Here is a 24,607-nt window from a genome sequence, read left to right as displayed (position 1 = left end):
AAGATCTCAGTCCTCCCAGAACCTGACTTTACTAACACCACAATGTAGCTAAATTAATCTCCACAAAAATCTAGTGGAACATCTTCCCACAAGGGTGGAGTTTATTATAACAACAAATGGGACTAAATGTGGAATGAGATGTTTAAAAAGCACAAGGTTATACTCAGGTGTCCACAAACTCTTACAATCCCATGTAATTTGGGTTGTAATGTTTAGCGAGTGCATACCAGTGAACCAAACTTACAAAATGGGTCATTTCAGCTTGGTTCTAACACGAGGAACAGCTCAAGTAAATAAAGGCGTCTCTATAGACGTGTAAAATGTACGTTTTTGTGACGAGATGCTGTTCAGAGCGCTGAGCTTCGTTCAATCTTTTATTTCAATTACTAGAATGCATGCTATGACGCTGTGATTATATGAAGCAGCCTGTGAAAACCTACACCGTGTTCCTACATTAGATTAAATAGGCCACGTTTATCTTGCTGTCCATTTTCATTGCTGTCATCGGAGACATTATCTCCAGAGTCTGGAGTAGCCTGGAAACTAAAATTATCTTTTACTGGTCTATTCGGAGGAGGACGTTGCTCTAACTCTTGCCTGTCCCAGTGGTGTTGCCGTGTCTATGTAGGTTAACAGATAAAATAGGCCACCGATCGCATCTGATTCGGGTCTGTCCTTGTTTTTTCATCGAGTCAGTGAGATTATGCAGAGGAACACTGCAGACCACAGCACAGGAGACAGCAATGGAGCTGAGATATAAACGTTCTTAACTATATGTGTTTAATGTAAGCACTGTGCAAATCTTTACACTGCATCAGGTGCATGTGAATAGAGTCATCCTGTGTGCTATGAATGGCTCATGGAATCTCACTATAAACACACTGGTTCCTAGAATGATGCAACATTTATTACCATGATGAACATCGAGGATCTGGAGAACTGGACTGAATTGTTTGGGATTTAAATCGATTTTTTTTTTTTTTTAAATGTAGGAACTAAACCTCTAAAGAATAAGATGGAAAAAGTGAAGTAAAGATCTTTAAAAAAAAGAAAAGTATTTCGTGTTTTTATGAAAAGATTGCAGTGGCATTAGTAACAAAAGAATGCAGTGTTACATTGTACTACAATGAAAGGAGAAATACCGCCATCTTGTGGCTACATGACGCAATGCTTCAGGACACACTGGTTAAATAATGATCTGGATTAGAACCTATTTCAGTTTATCCTTCTGCCATAGTCACAACACTTTCACAACACACTTCCTGCTTTTCAGAAAGTGAAAAAAATATTCTGTGCTTATGCGTTATGATTTGGTTTAATAAAGTAATATAATGCATGTAATGTAAGTTAAGTATAGTCACAAGTCCATTACGTGACCAAATTGTAAGACGCCAGGACTGGGGTGTTTTTGTAATTAAAGAAAACACCTACATAAAAGTCAAAAACAACAAAAAAATCCCTTTTCTGCTTTGAAGAGTGATTCGGAATGATGATATGAATGTACTGATCCTGGTCCTGATGGAATTCTCTGACTGTAGAAGAAAAGGTCTGGATAAGTAAATGGGCAGCTGGAGCTCAAGATGATTTCGGTGTAATCTGGTTAAAATGGACAGAATATGGAGGAGAAGCAGTAAGTGTGGTCAGAACAAGAAGGAGGAGGAAGAAGAGAAAGGGTAGAATAACAATAGTGTGTCTATGCATAATCTGTTTAACTCTTGTGTAACACACCCTGATCGCTATTATGTGATTATCAGTAGTTTAATTGTGCATATTCCAGGTATACAGAGATTAATCTGAATATGGGCGAAATAAGATCATCTGGCAACCAGGTTATTGCAATAAAACATTCTTTTATACAAATAAAGTGATTTTTTTTACATAACAAAGTGGCAAAATTAATTATTTGAGTACTTTAGGAAAAAAAGTCACATACACACTTATAGAAATTGCTCAGATGATAGAATATTGACAGAAATCAGGGTGATGTGAGTTTTATCCTGAAGCATCACCAATTTATGCCTTCATATAAATGTATTTATTTTCTGCCGCTGTAAACAAGTTTCCGCTTCATTCGTAAACACATTCATACCGTATACATTCATTCACTGAGAAAAATTATATACAAATACACACACATCTGGACCCGCACGCCAGAGGTGTGAAGTGTGTGATGTGTGATCTGGTAGGAATGTGATCCACTACAGAGTGGAGAGATCTTCCTGCAGAAAATGTACTGTGGAGAACTGATCATTACATTCACGTGCTCAGCTTGATCGAGGTCACCTGAGGTCATCATATAAGTGTAGAAGTTTTGGGTGTAACGGTGCACAAATTCGTAACGAGATTTCAGTTCGGCACAGATGTGTAAAGCGTGCAGAGAAAGTTCAAATCTGTCTCTGCCTCGCACTTTGATCGCGTAAAAGATTTTTTAAACTTCAAAACACACACAACAAAGCCAGAGATAATAAACAGAAACTAGAGTTAGCGCAGTGTCACCGTTTCTACTCGCGCCGTACAGGAAATACGATTTGTTCTGCGTATGCATGAAAACGCTAAAAAATCAATAGCACTAGCGTTAGCTGCTAACCAGGAAGTGTTTAGCTGCTAACACTAGCGATATAGATTCAAGATTTTTTATTTGTCACAAACATGGTTATATGCAGGATACAACTTACAGTCAAATAAAAAGTTGAAAAAATAAAAAGAATAAATTGTGAATCTTTGATCCAGACACTTCCTGGTTAGCGGCTAGCTAACTTTTTTCTTTAGCGTTTTAGCTTTAAGAATTTCTGAGAACATCCTGAAAGTTCCACACCTCGGAGTGAATGCATGAAGGACAGAAGAAATGAAGACATTTGTTAAAGTTTGCTGAAATAAAATAAACAGTTGAGTAGATCATTTTTTTTACAAAATTAAATATTCAAATGTAAAACACACACACGCTTACATACACACCTGTATTACCTGAATGGGGTCTAACAAATTGAAAATTTTATTAAATTTTTATCATTTCTAAAATTGTATTAAATCAATTTAATTTGTGCTAATTTGATATAATAAAAAAGAATTGCATTACATTTTATTTATACTATTTTATATATTATATTATTTTATATATTATTAATATTATTTCATATATTATTTAACCAAGCAGGCATTTTATTTAAAATTAAAATGTAAACTGTTCAAATGTTGATCACAAACATTAATAATAAAAAACAGCATTAAAAAAAAAAATCGCGTGTTCATCAGGTACACACACGTTTGGTGTTTGTAAATAAAACAGTGAAGCTGCAGAATGAAATTTGACGTATTGGATTGCTGTCAGCAAAATCGTCATGATTATGGATTACTGGTGAATCTGATATTTTCTAGTAGACTATGTGGACAAAAGTATTGGGACACCCGACTTTTACACCTTGAATGTGTTTTTCTTTTCTTTTTTTTCTCATCCAAATTTTTTACACAAATTTGAAGACAATTGGACTTCAGCTACACTTCAGCTAAACCAGCTCTAACATGGCATGAAGTGGAAGATCTCCTTTGCTCCTCTACTTTACTAACACCACTTGCAGCCGAATGAATCTCCACAAAATCTAGTGGAACATCTTCCCAGAAGAGTGGAGCTCATTATAACAGCAGATGGAGACTAAATATGAGATCTTATGTTCAGGTGTCCACAGACTTTTGACCTTATAGTGTAGTTAGTTTGAGTGATGTAGCGTTTAGATGAGGTAAAGCAGTATAAATCGGAGGGTAACTTTGGAACTTCCTGTAATAATTTTTGCTTCTAATTTTATCTATTGTTGACTTGTAAAAGTGTCTGATTCATTGGTATGTGTTTTGGTATAATTCGTGATTTTAACAGCAGCACAACTAAAAAAAAAAACATTCTGACTCCTGCTCGCTCCGAGCTCAGCGTTTATCAGTGCTAAATGCTAACACGTGCTAATGCTTGGTGACTGAAGAAGTGTACCTGAGAGGATCTGCATGTTACAGCACAGACTATCCACAGGTCTGAATATATTACTGAGGTACCAAACACACAGATATTAAAAATCACAGCGTTGCCTCTGAGCTGAGGAGACCAGAAACACCCACACCTTCCAATTATACACTCTGTTCCTGTTTTCATCCCCGTCTCACTTTTCTTTCTCTCACCCTCGAACACACGGTCAAGAGTTTCACAGCGTTTTGAAGTGGACGTGTGACCTGGAGATGAAATGAGTCAGCAGTTTCCTACTTTTTACACTCACTCATCACAAATAGACAGAATGTCCTCCATGGTCACATGACCTCCAAACTTCCAAAGAAACCTTTCAGACCTGCTCCGAGTCCTGAGACAGATAAGAACCCACAGGTGACTGGATTTGGATCACTGGGGGAAAAAATCAGCTTCATCCAACACGACATTTCAGTGTGACCTTTGACTTCATCTGGCGTAATCCTATTTTAGCTCACTGAGAAGGTAGAGACAGAAGACTGCATGCCTCAGAGATTCTGTCCTGTTCAGCAGTTTAGTGATCGTCTTTTTCTTAGCAATGTCACGAAACAGTCACGTGATGTCATGAAAACGACCGTCCTGTATGCAGAAGAGATCATATAAATGCTGATTAATGACATTTCATTCATTAATTAATCCATTTGTTAATTAATTAACTGACCTGTGCATGTGCCAGTGATGAGATCATCATCATCATGATTATCAATCTGTTGTAGAAAAAGGACTAGAAATGTTCATTATTGACCACAGAAACAAATCCAAGTGAATAATATGAATGAATTCACACATTCTTCATGTTATCAGCATGTGGTTCTAATTAGTGCAACACCTGCTCCAAAATCGAATACTAACCCTAACCTCAGGAACCCGAATCAAACGTCCTCACAAGGTCATCATGCTCTCACTGTCCTTGTGCAGACATTAGGTGTCCACCATGATCTAAAGCGAAGACGCTTTACTGCTGAACGCAAAGGAATTAAATAATGTGGTGGAAATCCAGACCTTTATGAGCGGATGAAGTCGGGGCTGGATTTACTTTACTGAGGTCAGCAGGTAAGCCAACATACACTCCTCCATAATTCTTACTCTTCTCGTCTTCTCGACAGGCATTCTCAGTCCTGATAGCACACACACACACACACACACACACACACACACACACACACACACACACACACACACACACACACACTTTTTTTTAACCTTATGAAACATGTTTAGTTATATAACACAGTTTTCTTTTAGCCAACAAAGCATGTCTCCTGAACCTGAGCACCGAGAGGAAACCTTGAGAGCACTGAGAGAAACCCTCAGTCCAAGAGGTGAGTCCTGAAGCTCTGTCTCACACTGTGCTCCTGATTATATTATCAAGAATATAAAATCTAGAATATTTCAGTAAACCGGCACAGAGACCTGCACAGCGATCATTCCGCAGAAATCAGCAGCATGACTGCACAAACTGCACACAGATAGAGTTCATTCATATCTGCTGGACGAAATCTTGAGTCCTCGTTCAGCTGGTGATTAGAGATGAGGGCAAGTGGCTGATGATTTGATGGGACTTGTTTTTGAATGTCACTTCGTTAAAGCACTCTGCCCTCCCACTGAGACGTGTGATTGGCTGCTGTCTGGTGGATCTGCAAGCGCTGCATGCCATGAACTATAAGGGCCCTATTAAGCCTGAAGAAAAGCGAACAGTGTGTGTGTAAGCCTGATTCTTGGAACTGTTTAGAGGATAAAAGCCTGGGTTCTCTCCCCCACTGCTTGAAGCTGAAGTGCTGAGTTGATTGACATGCAGTTCCAGGTAGCCTGAGGACCAACCGAGTTAAGTGGTTTCTAGAACATTCTCCCACCTCCTTACCATGCTTCCTTCATAATATCTGATGGAAAGATTTTGAGGGTGGAATGAGGAGCCAAAACAGACCCTGACTACAGCCTGTGTGTGAATTACTTACTCGCATTTGGAAACTTCAGGTTGACCTGCGGAGATAAAAAAAAACAGCAACGTCACTTTTTTGAACAAAACAACAGCAAAGAGACGTGAAGTTCAGAGGGGTGTCATGAAAACATGCAAACTAATGACATATTTCTGAAGATTATAGAGAGCTGTAAGAAAACACTTATGGCAGGTGACAGTGTAGTGTAGTATACAGTAGTGTAGTGTAGTATAGTGTAGTGTAGTGTGGTGTGGTGTGGTGTGGTATGGTGTTGTGTAGTGTAGTGTGGTGTGGTGTGGTATGGTGTTGTGTAGTGTGGTGTACGGTAGTGTAGAATAGTCTGGTGTAGGACGTGTCGTCAGGCAGATTTGGCCTCTTGGCGAATACATCACATAAACTCCACCATTCACATGATATGAACTTGACTGTGAGTCATCATGTAGAAGCTCAGCGTGTGAGTTAGTGTGTGTGTGTGTGTGTGTGTGTGTCGTCTTGTATCTGAGTGTTAAACTATAATACTGTTAAAAATAATCTTATTGTGCATGATTTAGACTTTAAAGTGTGTGTGTGTGTGTGTGTGTGTGTTTGGCCAGAGGATAAAGTAAACACACTGATTGCTGTGTCCCACTTTATTATGATTAGTTTTATCAGGTCACATGCACGTAGTGTCAAATGATGTGCTGATAAGGTTCTTCTTAAGTTGAGATGAAACCTCGAAGTAAACCTTGCAATGACGTCACCACGTCAAAGATCACGTCTGAATGAACATTATATTCTTCCACGTGCAGAGGAGAGTGACGTCTAGGCAGCAGGACTACAGAACATGGATTCAGAAATGTGTTGAAATGTTCTGTGTGTGTGTGTTGAACAGGATGAGTCATACTGAAGCTTTTCTCAAATTGCTTTAAAACTATAAAATTCTCTCTCTCTCTCTCTCTCTCTCTCTCTCTCTCTCTCTCTCTCTCTCTATATATATATATATATTACACACACACACACACACACACGCAAAAGCAAATGCTGTACTTCACTACCGTCAGCGAAATTCTTCCTAAAAGCATAGAGACTGAAACACACACACACACACACACACACACACACACACAATAGCATGTAGTAAAGTTAGCTCTACAAATCAGCAAACTGTGTTAAAGATGGCTCCATAAATAAGTGCTCCCTTGGGATAGCGCTCATCTAAAAGTGTATGGGAATCCTCATTTATAAAACACACACACACACACACACACACAAATGAGTTATATACACTTACCTTCAGCTGTGCTGGCTGCAGAAGAATTTCCACATCCCATCTCTTAGAACGTGCACAATAAATAATTAAAACTGTAGAGCAAGAAATTGGGAGACTGTGAGAGGATGAAGGGATTAAAAAAGATACAAGGATGGAGAGATATGTGTGTGGATGTGAAGAGAGAAAATGAGTGATGAGGAGAAGGAAAATGCTGAGATTGCCTCTGAGCTGCTGTGACTATTACAATTCCCTCCAGTCTCAGACAGAGAGAGAGAACGAGGGAGGGGGAAGAGAGAGAGAAGAGAGAAAGGGGAAGAGCTGTAGGTGTTGATGTTCCTCCACCTTGTCCTCGTTGCCAAAGTAAACGAGTTTCAAATTCATTGTGTGACTTTAATAAGCTGCAATTATACACACAGTCATTGGATTAAAAAACAGACTTGTGGCCAGCAGATGTTTTTATTACAGGATTGTGAGAAGATCAAAACCTTAAATATGAGCTGCAGTAATTAATACTTTAAACATCCATGTGATCCACCTGGACCAGAAAACCTGGGGTGCAACCGGTGTCCATTCACTATTTATCTTCCCTGTGTTCATGACTAAATATCTTTTGAAAGGACAGAACTGATCTCAGGTCAGCACACACACGCTGTGGTCAAAAGTATTGGGTCACCCAACAGCCATATGCGGTTCTTCTCCAATCCCAGATCCCACAAACTTGTAGGCACGCCGTCTTCAGATGGAGGAACATGAAATTTTCCCTTTACTTGAACTAGGAGACCCAAACCTGTTCCAGCATGACAATGCTCCTGTGCACAAAGCCAGCTCCACGAAGATCTGATTTGCTTCACAAATCTACTGGAACATCTTCCCAGAAACATAGAGGATAACAGCAAATGGGGACTAAATATAGAAGATTTGCCATTTAAAAAAAGCATACAGAAATCATCTACAAACTTTTGTCCATATGTCTCATATGCCTTTGGACTGTCTATTCATGAGGAACATGAAGTGCCATTGAAAACCCTCGAAACATGTTCATCCAACCAACTGCACCTTTACAGATGATCTCATTATCTCCTAATAGAGTACAGCAAATATTTCCTCCACCTTCTACCTAAAAGTTACCTTTCTTTTGTCACACGTTTCCATGGTAACCACTTCATCATTTCCTCCCTGATGTAACTCCACAACATGCAGATCTGTAGATCGTGTGGTTTTTCCGAAACTGCACACGTCGAGATCAGGGTTCCGTCTGGATCCTGAACACCCACTTCGGCTATTTTGGGTCTTTTGTTTATATTTTCTCACGTGCCTCCTTATTCTTTCCAAACGTTTTAGATACAAATGCATTAAATGAGACAAAATAAAGACCACAAAAAAACATACTTTTAATATATTTTTTCTTCAACATCGTACACACATTTACCAGCATTAAGTAAACCATAGTGGCACCTCAGTTCAGTGGCACAGAACACAAACGGGATATTGTACAAAAATCAGAGCAATAGCAGGTTTTATTTCAGCTTCAATCACCACATGATTATAATTATTACTGTTTTCATTAAGGCACATTCTGGTCATGAAAGGCAGAAAAAAAAGCTTCACGACATGGCAACACACTCATTAGGAATGTAACAGGAAGTGGAGGAAAAGAAAAAAAAACAAAAAAACAGTGAATGTCCTCCTGTACTAAAAAAATACATTTATATTATTAGTGTGATTTGATGTGTGTAGTTCATGGCGTGATTGAATCAGGGAACAAGTCAAATATAGTACCACCTTTAAAGGGAAAGAAAGAAACTCATTCATCGTCATCTATTTTCATTCAGACATTAAAAACTCTACTGGAGTGCGGTGTGTGAAATCTCTCCGACTTGGTCATCTTGAGGAGAAAAGAAAACAGAAAACTCAACAGAACTGCACAGTTTTCATGCCGGTCACAAAGACCTTATATTTAACAAAACATTTCATATGATCACTGAATTCACACCAGAGCAGGTCGGGAAAAAAACTGATAACATTCAAAAGTCCCTGACACAATCAAAGGCCATGATTTCCTTTCAGTGATTTCCTTTCAATTTTCAGACAACACAAAACAACTTCTACGTAACCGTCACGTGTCACATGTCTGTGGTTCAGAATACAAAAGCCGAGAGGGGAAAGCGTGTGCTGCGAGACACGAATTTAAAACGGCAGTGCTTTAAAACATATGAGAATCTGATTACTAAAAAGTGGCACTTTAGATGCTGAGCAGCTCTCATAAGAAAAAAACAAAACAAAATCAATCAAACATATAAAATACTTTTGAGCGATTATGAAGTGACGTAATGGAGTGATCCCGAAACATAAAAAACAAAACCAAGAGCACGTCTTTCTGTATAAAACACCCCTCGTCATTCTCACACGGCACGAAACACACAGAAGCAAGTGCACTAGCTGTGAAGGCATCACTCCGTGCAGACAGAAATGCTGAACCATAAGACGACTATAGCAATGCAAATTCTACAAGAAGTGACCTCAATGACCTCAAGCTGGAAACATAGTGGCTACGAAACCGAAATGATAAAATCCTTTCTGTGTAAAAATATATACATATAATACTATTATTTTAATTACATCTGCACAGGGAAAGAATGAATGGGATTATTACTGGGGCTGTGGAACGGACGCTAATTCTTATCAGAGTGGTCGGAGACGAGCTGGGACGCAGCCGTACCATGAAGGGGCCTCATTTCAGCCGTGATCAGTCTTTATTTTTTGCGTGGCCCAACTCGTTCAGGAACTTCTGCTGCATACTGAGGAAAAGAAACAAGTGAGGAGAATGTGAAAGGCTGCACAAGTCCTCAGGAGCTTTTTATTCAAACAGGTTCTTTTATCTCGAGAAGACAATGAGGTTTGTTGGTGATGATGTTCGGAGCTCTGAACACTAAAGATCAGTGACTTTGTTCTCGAGCGCGGCTGCGATCTGCTGCAGTCTAAGGGTCAGCTGCTTGCTCTGAGCTGCCGGGTCGTCCTCTAACGATGAGATGATCTGTGAAAAAAAAAAGAGGGAGATAAACAACCGTGTGTTTAAATGAAATGTGGGATATAAAGGGTTTTTATCGAGGTTTAATATAATACCATTCTGATTGGTCAGATTCTTAAAAGCCGCTTTCGAATACAAAGTAAATGTTAACGCACTCATTCTGATATTGTTGCTATAGTAACAGCTCAGACACAACGACTTATATACATTTATAATTACATTTTACAGCATGTGGCAGAAGCCTTCATTCAGAGCAACTTACATTTAACTCATTCATACGACTGAGCGGCTGAGGGTTAAGGACCTTGGACAGGGGTCCAGGAGTGGCAGCTTGGATCACGACCTTCAGATCCATTATATAATGACTTAACCACTAAGATACTGTACCACCTCCCCTATACTTAGGTACTTGTATATTAGGTACTTATATAGGGTAGATATCTTGTTAATGTCTTTTTAGATATAAAAAGGTCAGTGTTTTGCCACAGGAAGTTTGTTTATCAATTTTGGAAGGAGTCTCCAGTGTCACTAACAGGTAGATCAAATTTTGAGACCTTGTAAGGACCTACGTTTTCTTTGTAAGATGATAAGCTGCATTTGTTGGTCGTATTAACTTTGAGAGAGAGAGAGAGAGAGAGAGAGAGAGAGAGAGAGAGAGAGAGAGAGAGAGAGAGAGAGACGGTGGGGGGGAATCTGGAGATTATATATCTATATATATATATATATATATTATATAGCTATAATAACACTCATACTAGGTATGAAGTTGTTGCTCTATAAATCTACATTACTCTAAAAATGGCTGGATTAAAAAAATAAATACTTGTACATATATTAAATACAATACACAGTAATATACGCGAAATAAAACACTTTAAGACACGTGGAAAATATTTTAGGGTGGAAACCACCTGTCCCAAGCCCTGATTATTCTCAGCTGAATTGTATAGAATGGAATGAAACTTACTCCATCGTAGTATTTGCTGGCGTACTGGTACAGCTGGTGCAGAGCCACCTGGGTGTTCAGCTTATCTGTGTGGGACTGAACCAAGAGCGATGGGTGAGTGTCAGAGCCGTGTAAGACTCTCTGTGATAAACACACACACACACACACACACAGACACACAGACACACACTCACCCGTGAGACTTCAGCCAGGTGTGTGTTCATGTCTTGGTCACTCACTGGAACCATGTGACGGATACCTTTGTAATAACTGCAGGCAGACAGACAGACACAGACAGAAAGACAGGTGGATGTCTATGGATTAACAGACAGAAAGGTTTATCAGCAGGTTCTTCACAGAAGGAGCAAACTCACTCTTCAACCATCTTCTTATAGGTAGGAATCTCCTTGGCATAGAGAAGTTTGTTGCTTGGAGATTCCTAAAGAACGTGAGAGAAAGAGATCATGGGAAACACTGAACCGTCATAAAAAATCTACCAGCACAGAAATGCCACATGTTCAGCTCCACTTCTGTAGTAAACGTGTCCCTGCGTGTGATTCTCACCGGGGTAAGCTTGTGCTCGGTCTTCGTGCAGGCGTCCATGAAGGTCTGGGCGATAACCGACAAGGAGGCGTCCACCACCTCGGTTACGTGCACATCGAAGATGAAGTGGGGGTTTTTCAGGATGTTAACCCAGAATCTCAGGGGCAAACTGTGCGTACACACACACACACACACAACACACACACACACTTATAATAGAATTGTACTAAACCATTTCTCTGCTTTCTCTCAGTTTCTCTCTGAGTGCTATAATATTAAACATTATACATGTTTTGCTCACAAAATTTAAGTGATATTTTTTCAGCCCATTTCTCATAATCTGCACGAACACAGAGTGAAGATTCTCCTTTTCATTCAGAAGCATCACTGAGGCAGCCAGATCTATTTAATCATCTACACCTGCTTCTACACTGACGTAAGACAAGTGGACACGAGAGAGATTTCACCTGTCAGTATGAATAAACTTACTGGAGCCACATGGTATAAATATTCCACAGCCCTTTCTGATGAAATCTAAGGCTGGGTTTAAGGTCAGGAAGTTTTACAAGACTGTTTTAGAGAGCCTGGGTTTCATAGAGACTGGGTTTCAGAGAGCCTGGGTTTCATAGAGCCTGGGTTTCATGTAGATGTTAGATGTTGGTGCAGTGTTGGTGCTCATTGGTCAAAAGATCAGAGTGGAGGGGAGGATTATGTTTAGAACAGAAACAGTGGGTCAGTGTGAAATTGTGACTGCTGTTTTAGAACCTGTTGGTCTTCCATATGTGAATGGTTTCTTCATCAACGTTGTCATGTTTGTCTGCTTGTTCATCCAGGAAGTCGAAGAAGTACTTAACAGCTGGAGGAACTCCAGCCCCCGGACACAACACGCTGCGGAAGAAATTATCAACAAACTGCTGCAACGTGCCCTGTAACACACACACACACACACACACACACACACACACAATTTCATCAGTCTGATTCACCGCCTCTCAGACGCTGCAATTTGTGAAAAGACTGTTTCCGCACCAACACAATATTAGAATGATTGACAGTGTGATTTTACGTCTAGAACTTCTTCAGTTTATTATCTACAGCATTTCCATTCACATCCAGATTATTCCTGTATCTGATAGCGATTATAAACTACAATTTGTTTTTGAATCATTAAGTACCATAGGTGTTAATACGAGTCCTGTGTGGCCTCAAGCACAGAATTTGCATGTTCGAATTCACATCGACTTCACAAGTTTATTTTATTTCTATAGCGCTTTTTCACAACAGACAGCACTACGTAGCAGCACTACGTGGTCATTTTACCTTCATAGACAGCAGTCTGGTTAGGTAGATTTCAGTGATGGTTTTGATGGGAGCCTTGTCCTTCATGCTGCCCCTCTTAGACTTTACTTCATCCAGCTCATCTGCTGGCCGAACCAGGTGGAACACTCTCTCATCCTCCAGCAACGCACTTCCTGAAAAGCCAAGCAGAACTTTAGTTTACACACGCAAGATACGTACTGCATGGTGGCCTACAAACTTATACACACACAAGAATGCGTACAAATAACCTCCCTGCACACAAAAACATTTACTGATGGATCCAGAGCCTGGGCTGGGAACACTGGGCAAGACAGACGTGCACCTGCCAATTCAGAGTTTATAGTGATGTTGAATTATGGATGATTGGGTTTTTGTGCCACATTAGAAATCTGGAGCCAATTTTAATACTATGAATCTGAGGCACTTAATAGTACAATTAAATATAGATCACATGCTTACGTAGGATAAGACGCTCCATTTATCTGCTAATGATCAATAATGCATTAATGGCTAAGTATTTATTAAAGCTGAACTCTATTACAGACGATTTTTTTTTACAATTTAAAAACTGTATACAGCACGTAGGCATTTATTCCCTAAATCTAGAGAAAAGGGAAAAAAAACGCTAAACCCACTTTCTTCATGGCTTTCCTGGTTTTGGTAGAAAGACTGTTGAGTGTGAAGAACCCTCGAGAGAACGAGAGTGGCATTGTCTCGCACCTAAAAACAAAAACACACAATACAATAATATCTATATAACAATCAGGTGGGAAATGACAGGAATATTAAAAGCAACGGAATGACAACGTCCCATATTTTAGGCAGGAATCAGGATTTATTGCTATCGTTAGTTATTGCAATCCTTATGTACAATAATCATCAGGTGAACACCAAAGTTTATCACCTACATTGTAATGTGCGAGAGTGTTGAGGCGTTTCCACCTGCCCTCCTTCTGAGACGTTAAATCCATATCAGACAGAATCTGCCCTGTTGAACCGGGACGCCATTCTGCAGAAAAGATGGAAAAATACAGAGTGTGTATCACATCACACTTCTACATCCTGCAGGTAATAAAATATACTGCACTTTACTGTTCCGTGGTGTTTAATGGTGTTAATGTTCGTTATGTGCAAACATACCCAAGGCAACGCTCTCGACAGTCGGCCTCTGGGAATACGGAAGGTTCCGGTAAACCTGCTCAATGATTTTCTCCTTCACCTGTGAGATGGTGTCACAGTTCAACACCTTCACTGGGGTTACATCAGGACCTTCACCATGGACCAGGACCTGCAGAGTCTGAAATAATGTAATGTATACATCAATTAATACATTTAAATCTTCTCTCTAAACTATTAAATGATTCTTTTGTGGTGACTAAAATACTCACCAGGACGCAGTATTCCACATCATCTCCCAGCAGCCCCGTGTCATTTAGAGTGTACTTGGCTCTCTTCAGCTTAGCATCCACTGGGCCTTTTTCCACCTGGTGCTTTATGGCTTTAAATAGCTTGTAGAGTGGCTCTCCAGCTGTATCCTAACAACACAAATAAATAAGTACACATCCATCAACTATTTCGGACTGCTGGCGTCCTGACACACTGAGCTAAAGTGTAAAATGGAGCTTACTTTGAGGAACTGGTAAAGGCAAATGGACATCCAGTTACACAGCATCCTCTCAACGACCGTCTCTGACCTACAGACAGCACACAGAAACAGGAGTGATTTTTATAAAACAGTCCCCTCACTCGTGTCCTTTCTGAAACAAGGTGGCGTCTCACCTGCGCAGCATCAGTTTGGGGTTTTTGCTGTGCACGTGGTCCTCCATCAGCTCCAGCAGGAGTGTCCTCATAATGTCAGTGTAGTACTCTAGCTTCCCGTGTAGAGCCACAGTCAGCAACGAGGCGAAATACACCTTATTCCGGGCATTAAACTCTTGCTGGCTTTCCAGAGTTCGGATGAACTGGAAGGAACATGAAATCAGGAATATGGTCAACAACCAGGTTTCAAATGAGAAGAGTTTTGATTACAGGCAAGAATTCGGGCATACGCTAAGAACATATGCAATGAATCTGGTGTGGACTGAAGTATCTCAGCATGTAGACTGGAAGTTCTGAACAAACTTCAATTCCAATGATGCAGCACTGAATAAATCAAACCTCAGAAAAGGAATGAAAATACCACACACACACACATTTTTTTTTTATTTTTTTTTTTGGGGGAAATCAAACAGATCCAACATGAGAATGAAATCAAAAGCATCATTTGATGTTCTGCTTCAGACTCTTAGATGGAGAATATCTGTAAAAAGAGGCCTGAGTTAAAGTACAATAGTCTGAAGGACAAAGTGTTATTACTAGTTGATCTCCTGCTGTGTTGGTCCTCGATGTTCATACTGAAGGACATTTTCAGCATCAAGTCGAATCAAAATCATACGTAAAACGCTCATAATTATAATCAACCAGTAATCATTCTCCCCTGGCAAGACTCCACTCTTCTCTCCGTCTGTATTTAATGTAACCTTTGAGAAAACGCTCTGTCTGAGAGTTTGTGTTTAATTGAATCAGTTATGCTCCGGATGCTTAAAGGCTTTAAGTGACTGGTGAATATTTGGTCACTCGTCAAGCTGAAAGTCTGCGTCTGATCAGGAAACATCAGCGTGCTTTGATAGAACAGGTAAAGACGTACGTTGATGAGGAAGGTCTTGCTGTTGAGGAGGTTGGAGAACTGATTTAGTGCCTGGTCCACGGTGGCCCTGCGGTTCTCCGGGATGTCCAGCTTGCCGGTGATCATGACATCATTGGCGCCGTCTTTAGAGGGAAGGAAAAAGACCCTGTCTGTGTAGTTCTTAAAGTCCAAGAAGGGAATCCGGGCTTCACTCAGATCACTGGTGTGGTCTTCCATCTCAATCATCAGATCTGAGAGAGAGAGAGAGAGAGAGAGAGAGAGAGAGAGAGAGAGAGAGAGAGAGAGAGAGAGAGAGAGAGAGAGAGAGAGAGAGAGAGAGAGAGAGAGAGAGAGAGAAAATACACTTATTATTACACTGTTCTTGTATTAGTAGATGAATGAGATGAACCCAAACACCATATGAAAAAGGCGCAGTACAGATGTGATGAGGCAAATGACCTCTTAATTTCACCTGTAGTAATTTTTATAATTGAATAGATATTTAACTACATTGTTTTGAGTACATGATTAAAAAAGGACAATTAACAGAGTGACAGAGTCCTTTATATTCTTCTTTTAGATTTCAACTGCGATTCTGCAGCTTTTATTACGAAAACCTCTATAATATAACCGTGATTTATAACTAGAATAAATCACTAGAATAAACCCTCTTTCTCATTATTGCAGGAATCAGTGTGTGTGTGTGTGTGTGTGTGCGTGTGTGTGTGTGTGTGTGTGTGTTTAGTTCCCAATACTGATATAATGGAACTTGATTTCTCAGGTTTTCTGGCTGTCAGTTTTCTCTAATAAATCAACATCGTCCTGATTTTGATGTGCAATAACATTTACACTGCCGTCACTGAGAACATTCAGAGCTTCATTCCACATTCGCAAAGATCTAACCAGCTCTGTGGAGTCTCTGTGGTTAAGGTGGTGGACCTCTGATCAGAAGGTCATGAGTTTATATCCCAGAACCACCATGTGGGCACGTGAGATGGGCTCTTAACCCTCACCTGCCCAGGTGTAGAAGTGAGTTGGAGAAGTTTTGGATAAGGACCTCGGCTTAATTATCTGAAATCTGAAAGCTTTTAGAATATTTTCTTCTTCTACTTGCGCTTTGTGAAAGAATGAAAGGCGCCACATCTGGCTCAAGATCAACAAGATCATGACGTCCACCAAAACTCTAAATACACACCTGTGAACTCTTTTTTGCACCGATCCCTCACGCTCTCCTCCAGACTGTCCAGCTGATGCTTCACCTTCTCGTACTCTCTCTCAGCTTGCTGGCTCTTTCTCCTACAAAATAATGGCGTATAGTAAGAAGTCTAAAGGTTTCTGAGACCAAACAAGGTTTATAAGATGTTCACTTGTAGGTACCTGTAGCAGTACACAGACACAGCAATGAACAGCAGCATGGGCAGGAGAACCGCTGGAATGATGATGTACAGAGGAACCTCGCTCTTCTTCTCGTAGCGCACGGTGCCCACTTTCCACTCACCGTGTCCAAACTTAATCTGGAGCAAAAAAAAAAGAGGGACAGGATCTGAGACAGAGGGTAAAAAATCGTGTATATCGTGAAGACATGAACGAAAACAATAGCTCACCGCCAGATCCATGTTCTCCGAGCTGGTGTCTCGGCGCTGGCGTCTGGATCGAGCTGTAGGAGGTGTAGATGGGGCTACTAGGAACAGCTTATCATCGTGAAGGACGGTCACAACACACTGCTTATCTCCAACAAACGCCTGAGCCTCCTGAGCAGTCATGGCTTTGGACAAACCCTGACCCTGCATTCCACAAGCACACAAATCACTCATGACTCTACAAGAACATGGACTTTTCTCTAAAGTACAACGTAGATTTAGGATCTTATTCTCATCATGGGTTCTGAACTGTGTGTACAGATGGAGAAACACTTACAGGGACGATTATGATGCTTCCTGCGCTGATGGATTTGTCAATCTTCTCCTTGAACACGGGGTCGGAGTGGTACTCAAACTCAGTCAGGTTCACCTGAATGTTGTCAAGATCAAGGACGGTTCTGAAGGACAAATCCACAGGAGTTTTGTTCACAGTCGGAGAGAGGAACTCGAGGACCGTTTCGTTCTTATTTATGAAGCTCTGAACAAACTGAGAGACAAAGAAGAAATCAGAATGTATCCTCATTGGTTAATGTTTTATTTTTAATATAAACCTGCTGACGAGAATCAGGTGACATCAAAAAAATAACATCAATAAAAGATCAATGAGGGGAAAAAAGGTTTTTTTTGGAAGGAAAACATGTAAATCACCTCATCATTACTGGGATATAAGTTGAACTCATCAGCAGAGAACAGCACTCTCATAACGGCTCTCTGAACCTGATCAAATCCTGTTCCCACCACCGTGATCTTCCGGCCTCCACTGAAACACACACACACACACACACACACACACACAATTAGCCAGACCAGATATTTATACTCTGTGTATGTGTGTTTATTCACTGTTATTCTACTAAACAGCACCAGTTCTACACTGCTGCTGTATCTGCACTTCCTGAAGCTCTGTAGACTTGTCTGTTATAATACATGTGTAATATTTTATTCAGCAAAAAAGATAAACGCTTGGCTGGTTATAAAACAATGCACTTGAACAAGGTTCTGCGTCTCAGACTGACCACACAAAGCTTGCTTGAGGAGAGTAGCTGGTGATCTTGGGATTGACGTCGTAGATGAAGTCGCTGTCCTGCACGATGACCGAGGTGCTCTCGCCGTATTTCACCGTGACTTTGAGAGGCCCAGACGGAACCTGAAGGTTTTTATATGGACCCGTCTTACATGTGATTTGGGGTCCGAACTCCCGGCTGCAGAACGACCCAGAGAAAGAGAAATGTGCGCAGACGTGAGACAAGAGACCACACTAGAGAATCGCAGGAGGGGTTTGCTGAGAAGGTCACTCACACTTCACAGGGCACATCTCCTACAGTCACGCTGATGTCGTTCTTACTAGCCGTGTCCAGGTCTTCACCCGAGATAGTGATAACAGTCCCACCGTCTTGTGGACCTTTTAAAGGGTGCACTGTTGTAGGTTTGGGGTCCTGGAGGAGACAAATTCAGGGGAAGTCAACAAACAGAGAACCGGGTCTGTGCATTGGGTAAAATAATCCAGGAGAGCTAAAAAAACATTTCAGCCCCTTTTATTTTCTCAACATGGACCAGGGTCACCTTTTGTAGAAGGTTTAACTGACATGAACCATGATTAGCTTCTTACTGCTAACTTCACTATGGGTTTTAATAGAAAAAAAGGGTTTTTGAGAGAGAGAAAAAGTGAGAGAAGGAGAGAGTGTGAGTGAGTGAGAGAGAGAGAGAGAGAGAGAGAGAGAGAGAGAGAGAGAGAGTGTGAAAGTGAGAGAGTGTGAAAGTGAGAGAAAGAGAGAGAGGGAGGGAGAGAGTGAGTGTGAGAGACATACCCTGTATGTGAAGGAAACTGTGGATTCACTGACATCCTTTCCTTCTACTTCCACCCTCACAGGTCCAAATGGGCTCTTGTGATTGGGCAGATCCCCCGGAGGGTCACGCAATGCTCCGATCTTACACACAATACTGACACAAACACAGAGGCAGATGTGTAGGCAGATGTACTTCCTTACAGTCAAAGCAAAATGTGTTCCACAGAAAAGGCAGATGATTTCAGAAGATTGTTTTTGAATGAGTGGTCAGTAGAGCGCTACCTGGTGGACACTGTGTATCGGTCTGCCTGGTGCTCACATGGAACATCAGCCACAGTGATTCGCTTTATGTCTTCTTTTTTAATCCCCAGATTGGATCCCTTTATAGTAACCAAGATTTGGCCCTTCGAGGGCCCGAACCGTGGTGTGATCTGGAGTGAAAGCATGAGTATGAAAAAGTTAAAATAATAACTAAAACAAAATAAAACAAAACACTTCTGACTGACTTTTGGAAAAGCAAAAAAACCATGCAGCAAAAATGTGTGTGTGTGTGTGTGTGTGTGTGTGTGTGTGTGTGTGTGAGAGTGTCTTACATCTGTGATGGTGGGTGCAGGACACTGCTTGAGCTCTTGTGAGCAAAGCTGTGAATAAATGCAGGAGTGTGTGGCGTCGCACCAAACACAGTTATACTTCACGTCTGCGTTTTTACACAGACTGCAGTCCTCACGACCCACAGAACAATTATATAGCACCACTGAGAGAGAGAGAGAGAGAGAGAGAGAGAGAGAGAGAGATAAAATATCCAGATGTGTCATATCTTCAGGCCAACAGAACTGATTTCATGTTGGGATCAGCAGTGGCTTCCTGCACACACGTTCACACTCAATACACCTCCTGTATTTCCAGATCATCCATGACGCTCACAGTAGCAACATTTCCCTTCTACCCAAGTGTCAGACTTCACTTACCCTGGAGTGTGCTGTCTATCTTCTTCTCCGTCTCCTTATCCTTCACGTAGAACGAAACGTTCACCTCTGGCTTCTTCTCACAAGCAAACTAGAGAAAAAATAAATTCTTTTAAAATGGAATTTCACTTATGCAGAGCGTCTACAGAGCGTCTATAGAGCATCTGCAGAGCGTCTACAAAGTGTCTGCAGAGCATCTGCAGAGTGTCTACAGAGCGTCTACAGAGTTCAGCTGTGAAACAGACAACATTATTATCAACGCAATTTACAGTGCTGGAACAGGTTTCAGGGTCTCTTAGTTCAAACAAAAGGAAAATTTCATTCTCCTGCCTCCAAAGACGTCTGAAACGTGGCAACAGTTTGCGAAAGAACCTTCATACGGCACATGGAAAAATCAGGTGTGCCAATACTTTTGGTCATTTTGTGTGTAGTGTCGTCATCTCTTTCAGTTTTATGACTGTAGCATTTCACAAGCCAAATGACATACTGACCTCATAACCAGCAAAGCTGAACTTTGGCCCGGTAGTAGTCACGTCTCCATCCTGCTTCATGAGTTCGGTGCCGATCTGAAACTTTTTCTTCTGGAAGGAGTGAAAAAATGAAAGCAGTGAAAATGAGACTATGTTCTGAACACTATAAACACGTAATTACACGTGATTGTTTACGCCTTTACCGTGTACTTCTCCAAATTCTTTCCTTCGAAGGTGATGGGAGTTTTGAAGCCCACAGGGATGAGTGATGGCTCCAGGTTCTCAAACTGAGGACATCGGTCACGCTGGAGGAACCAGAGAACCGCATCAACTCAAATATTTAGTGATGTGTAGTGTCTTAAATAATGAACATGTGTAAATAAATCTATTTACAGATTTCAGAAGGACAATAATCTTTCAAATGTCCTGGTAATGACTTGGATTTAACAAACATATCAGAACCCCTAAGGCCCTAAACGTCTGCACGTGTTTATAAAAAAAAAAAAAAAAAGGTACACAGAATTCACGTTTCAGTTCGATATCAGAAGAAATGCAACACATAAAATTGCTTGACATCTTGTGTTAATGTCATTTGCGAACATCAATAATTTGAAATATAATACCTGCTTTGTTTAATTAAAAAAACATAAAAGAGAATAAATCAAAATAATGAGTAATCAATTAAATAGGCACAAAACAAGGTTGTTAAATAAAAGAGAAAATGTAAATCAATAAAAATGCTTTAATTCATAAATGAATTCATTCCTTCCTTCCTTCATTCACTCCCTCGATAACTGGAATTGTCAGGAATTTCCCCACATGTGCACTGTACCGAAAGTCCTGTAACCCAAAGGTTCGGTATGAATGCGTGTACCGTTACACCCCTAGTGGTGAATCTGTGGGCGACACCTTTAACCCTCAACCTGCTGAAGTGTGTGATTTCTCCTTTACAGTGAGGGTGATGAAATTATCTGTAAGATGTAAATTTGGGGAAAATAAATGCACTCGTTATACCTGGCCGTGTTTGATGATGCTGTCCTCGGCAGACTCGTCCTGGTCACTGCACGCGTGATCCTTTGTGTTCCACTGGCAGCCCCACTCACTCATAACACACGCTATACACCTGCAGGACCACGCGGGGGGTGAAGACAGATTCCGTATACAGACGTGTAATATATTGACGAGCAATTCCGGGAATCACTTACGGCGTATTGACTGCGTTCTTGACCACGGCAGCACAGTTGTAGAACTTGTATTCGCCGTGTGTTAACTCGGTGTCGTTGTTCAGGAGGATCTTCACAGGCACAGCTACAAAATCTATACAGAGACAAAACATCAGATGAGACACGGCCTGCAAAACAAACAGCATGGATTTTTTTATTCCTAATATTGCATTATAAATGCAGTTTTACTGAGATCACTGAGATACAGGACTTTTTCTGCTTCATTCTCTTTTTATAGCATTTGTTTACTACAACAGAAACGTCTCCGTTTTCAAACGTGATTTACTGCGACTTCACTACTTACACATGCCTGTTTTCAATGTTCTTATAATAAATATATATCATTTAATTATTATACAGAATTTGATTATATTCTAGATGCTTCTCTTCACAAACTGACTGTGTGATTGTAAACTCAATATGTGGCTTTGGTATTTTTAAAGCACACTTTTACACATAAATACCCAGAATTAGGGTTTTATATAATTATAATAAACATCTCAAATTATTATTTTTTTTAAACCTGATTAATCAGGGGAAAATGTTCTAAAATAAAAAAAAATTATCCTTTGTTGAACCCTGCTGTTAATGTTGTTACTGATGCCGTGGACTAAATCCTTCCAGGGAGAAGCTGTTAGGCAGGAGATCAGGAGATCACCTGCATGCTCCAGAGAGGAACAGTGTCCAATTAAAGAGACAATGTGTTTAAATTAAACCTTAACAACACTGTGATCTGAGACAGGTTCCTCTGGAAACACTTAGAAAATCAGCTTGCTCATTAAGGACTTGAGCTAGATGACCATGTGGAGATATCAGTCTCACCTTGCATCTCAGGTGTAGGTGGAATGTCCACCGGATTTGGTAAAGCACAGACAACTTGATTGGTGTCCATCTCAGCATTGCTTTTGAAATGACCAAATACACACTCCAGTTTATTGTTTACAATCTTGGGGAGGGGGGAGACATCAATCCTGACCTGCGTGGGACAGTCAGAGCAACACAAAGGTGCAGTAAACAACTCATTTATTACCACATGGGCTGATCATCAAGTTCTACAGGAGAAAAAGAATATAAAAAAATTCCAAAGGAGGAAAATGTTATATTCAGCAGAGGTGAGAACTGAAGACAACAGAAGATCAGATTGATCTAAACTCATCGCACCTACAGTGACTGTAAGTGGTAGAGAAATGGAATAAATCTGACCTGTTTGGTCTTCTTGCAGCTGAGACTGGGAGGATCGAAGCTCTGAATAGCCACACACTTCTGGTTAGGGCTCCAAAGCCACGCGTCTTTTTCATCTCGTTGACTGCAATCGTTTTTTCTGGTGCATCTTCAAGACAAGAAAAAAATAATCAGTATCTTAGATTAAACAGCCAGATGTCAGACGTGTCGTCATTTCCATTTCCAGCATTTCCAATTCATTTCCATTATTATACTCTGTGTCATTTAAAACCAGAACTCATGAGCATGTACAAATACACTGATGTAGTTCTGTCTCTCAGATCTCAGACTACGAGGTAGGTTTCAAAGGTTTGGAGCCTCGCTCTGTTTACAAGAAAGCATTTTTATTTATCTATGTTTCCCCTTGCACAGTAACACAGCGCCCCCTAATGTTCTTCTGGAACGTGTCCTGGAAATCTTCTTTCTGAAGCATGTAGAGCATCTCCTGCACTCCGTGCTGGATCTCCAATCTGGAAGCTGGATCATCATCTTCGGGAGGGTGAAGTCAAAGCGCAGGACTCAAATCTGGTGAGTAGTGTGGGTGCGGAGGCGAGATGGTGTGGATTGGTCTCTGACGGTCATCATGCATCCGTTTCTGAACGGTTTCGACGTTCTTAGGGTTTGAGCTCGCTGAAAGTCCTCCTGATCTCTCATCGTCTTCCGGTGATGTTCTTCTGCTCCTGATGCGCACGTGCTGCTCGAAACGCCTCGAATGACTCGTCGCAGCGTCAATGTATGTCAAACATACGTCTCTGTGGCAGATTTGCTCAGTTTCACACAGAAGTTAACGTTTGCTCTTTGTTCTAATTCGCTGTCCGTGATGAAATCACAGACGTGGGAACGCATGTGGGTCAACAGCACCAGTTACACCAGCAGTCTCCAAACGTTTTCATACCACCTCGTAGTTCTGCCTTCTAGACCTCATGTTGAAACCAAACTCATCACAGGGACGGTGAACGTTATTAGTGAGCCTCTAAAGAATTCTCAATCGTATACAAGATCATCTATGAGACGTGGCATCATCTGGAACTGCGTACGTCACTTACCGGCCCTCGAGGACACACCAGCCACAGTACGGATCTCTCTGATTCACACATGAATGGCATTCTTTCTTCTGCTCACAAGCCTGCACTGGAACCTTCGTGATCTGGAAGAAAAAAATGTATAAAGATGTCTAAAGTGTGAAAAGACCGAAAGAGTTTAGAAAGATCAGTTTTACTGCGTCTGATCTGATCAACCTTCTTTAAAGTCGTGATGTACAGATGATCCATGCTGGAATCGAAGAACATGGTTTTGTTCACCGGACCATCAGGACCGTCTCCTGGAAATTTGCCATAAACATCTGCATGACCGGTGAGGTGGATCTGCAAGATTTCAAAAAGGAAATGAAGCAGCCAACATCTGGTTAAAGAGATCGATCAGAATTAACATCAGCATGGAAGCTGCACAGATTAAAGTGAAAAACATCACCTTAAGCACTTCTCCCATGTTGGTGCCCACAAAAGCAACGGTGTTGCTGTTCACCACGGATACGGCCACAGACGTCAGCAGGCTCTTCCTGGTGTACACGGGGCTGGTGCTTAAAGCGTATTCAGCTGTAGTGGCCAAAG

At 40.9% G+C, this 24,607-nt stretch overlaps 1 protein-coding gene across 4 annotated transcripts in view; it reads right to left on the bottom strand.

Moving 5' to 3' along the window:
- Positions 1-8,556: 8,556 nt before the first annotated feature.
- Positions 8,557-24,607, bottom strand: part of plxnb2a.1 (plexin b2a, tandem duplicate 1) — a 68,967-nt gene continuing 52,916 nt past the window's right edge. For all 4 annotated transcript variants that reach the window (XM_046872637.1, XM_046872634.1, XM_046872636.1 and 1 more), the window contains 34 exons: positions 24,468-24,607; positions 24,236-24,361; positions 24,044-24,144; positions 22,980-23,106; positions 22,599-22,752; positions 21,759-21,870; positions 21,568-21,676; positions 20,757-20,858; positions 20,575-20,664; positions 20,087-20,174; positions 19,712-19,872; positions 19,401-19,549; positions 19,140-19,272; positions 18,631-18,767; positions 18,348-18,533; positions 17,980-18,091; positions 17,609-17,818; positions 17,296-17,475; positions 17,069-17,205; positions 16,887-16,987; positions 15,713-15,942; positions 14,806-14,987; positions 14,654-14,720; positions 14,415-14,561; positions 14,167-14,323; positions 13,935-14,035; positions 13,662-13,746; positions 13,027-13,178; positions 12,472-12,632; positions 11,728-11,875; positions 11,538-11,602; positions 11,358-11,433; positions 11,185-11,259; positions 8,557-10,223 (listed from right to left, as the gene is read on the bottom strand). The exon at positions 24,468-24,607 is cut by the window's right edge and continues 46 nt beyond it. In XM_046872637.1, the coding sequence (XP_046728593.1) occupies positions 10,119-10,223; positions 11,185-11,259; positions 11,358-11,433; positions 11,538-11,602; positions 11,728-11,875; positions 12,472-12,632; positions 13,027-13,178; positions 13,662-13,746; positions 13,935-14,035; positions 14,167-14,323; positions 14,415-14,561; positions 14,654-14,720; positions 14,806-14,987; positions 15,713-15,942; positions 16,887-16,987; positions 17,069-17,205; positions 17,296-17,475; positions 17,609-17,818; positions 17,980-18,091; positions 18,348-18,533; positions 18,631-18,767; positions 19,140-19,272; positions 19,401-19,549; positions 19,712-19,872; positions 20,087-20,174; positions 20,575-20,664; positions 20,757-20,858; positions 21,568-21,676; positions 21,759-21,870; positions 22,599-22,752; positions 22,980-23,106; positions 24,044-24,144; positions 24,236-24,361; positions 24,468-24,607 (4,406 nt within the window). In that variant the 3' untranslated portion in view covers positions 8,557-10,118. The remainder of the gene's footprint in view (positions 10,224-11,184; positions 11,260-11,357; positions 11,434-11,537; positions 11,603-11,727; positions 11,876-12,471; positions 12,633-13,026; positions 13,179-13,661; positions 13,747-13,934; positions 14,036-14,166; positions 14,324-14,414; positions 14,562-14,653; positions 14,721-14,805; positions 14,988-15,712; positions 15,943-16,886; positions 16,988-17,068; positions 17,206-17,295; positions 17,476-17,608; positions 17,819-17,979; positions 18,092-18,347; positions 18,534-18,630; positions 18,768-19,139; positions 19,273-19,400; positions 19,550-19,711; positions 19,873-20,086; positions 20,175-20,574; positions 20,665-20,756; positions 20,859-21,567; positions 21,677-21,758; positions 21,871-22,598; positions 22,753-22,979; positions 23,107-24,043; positions 24,145-24,235; positions 24,362-24,467) is intronic.

Source organism: Silurus meridionalis, chromosome 18 (genome assembly GCF_014805685.1).
Source record: "Silurus meridionalis isolate SWU-2019-XX chromosome 18, ASM1480568v1, whole genome shotgun sequence".
NCBI lineage: Eukaryota > Metazoa > Chordata > Actinopteri > Siluriformes > Siluridae > Silurus > Silurus meridionalis.
This window is presented reverse-complemented; position numbering and strand designations above follow the sequence as displayed.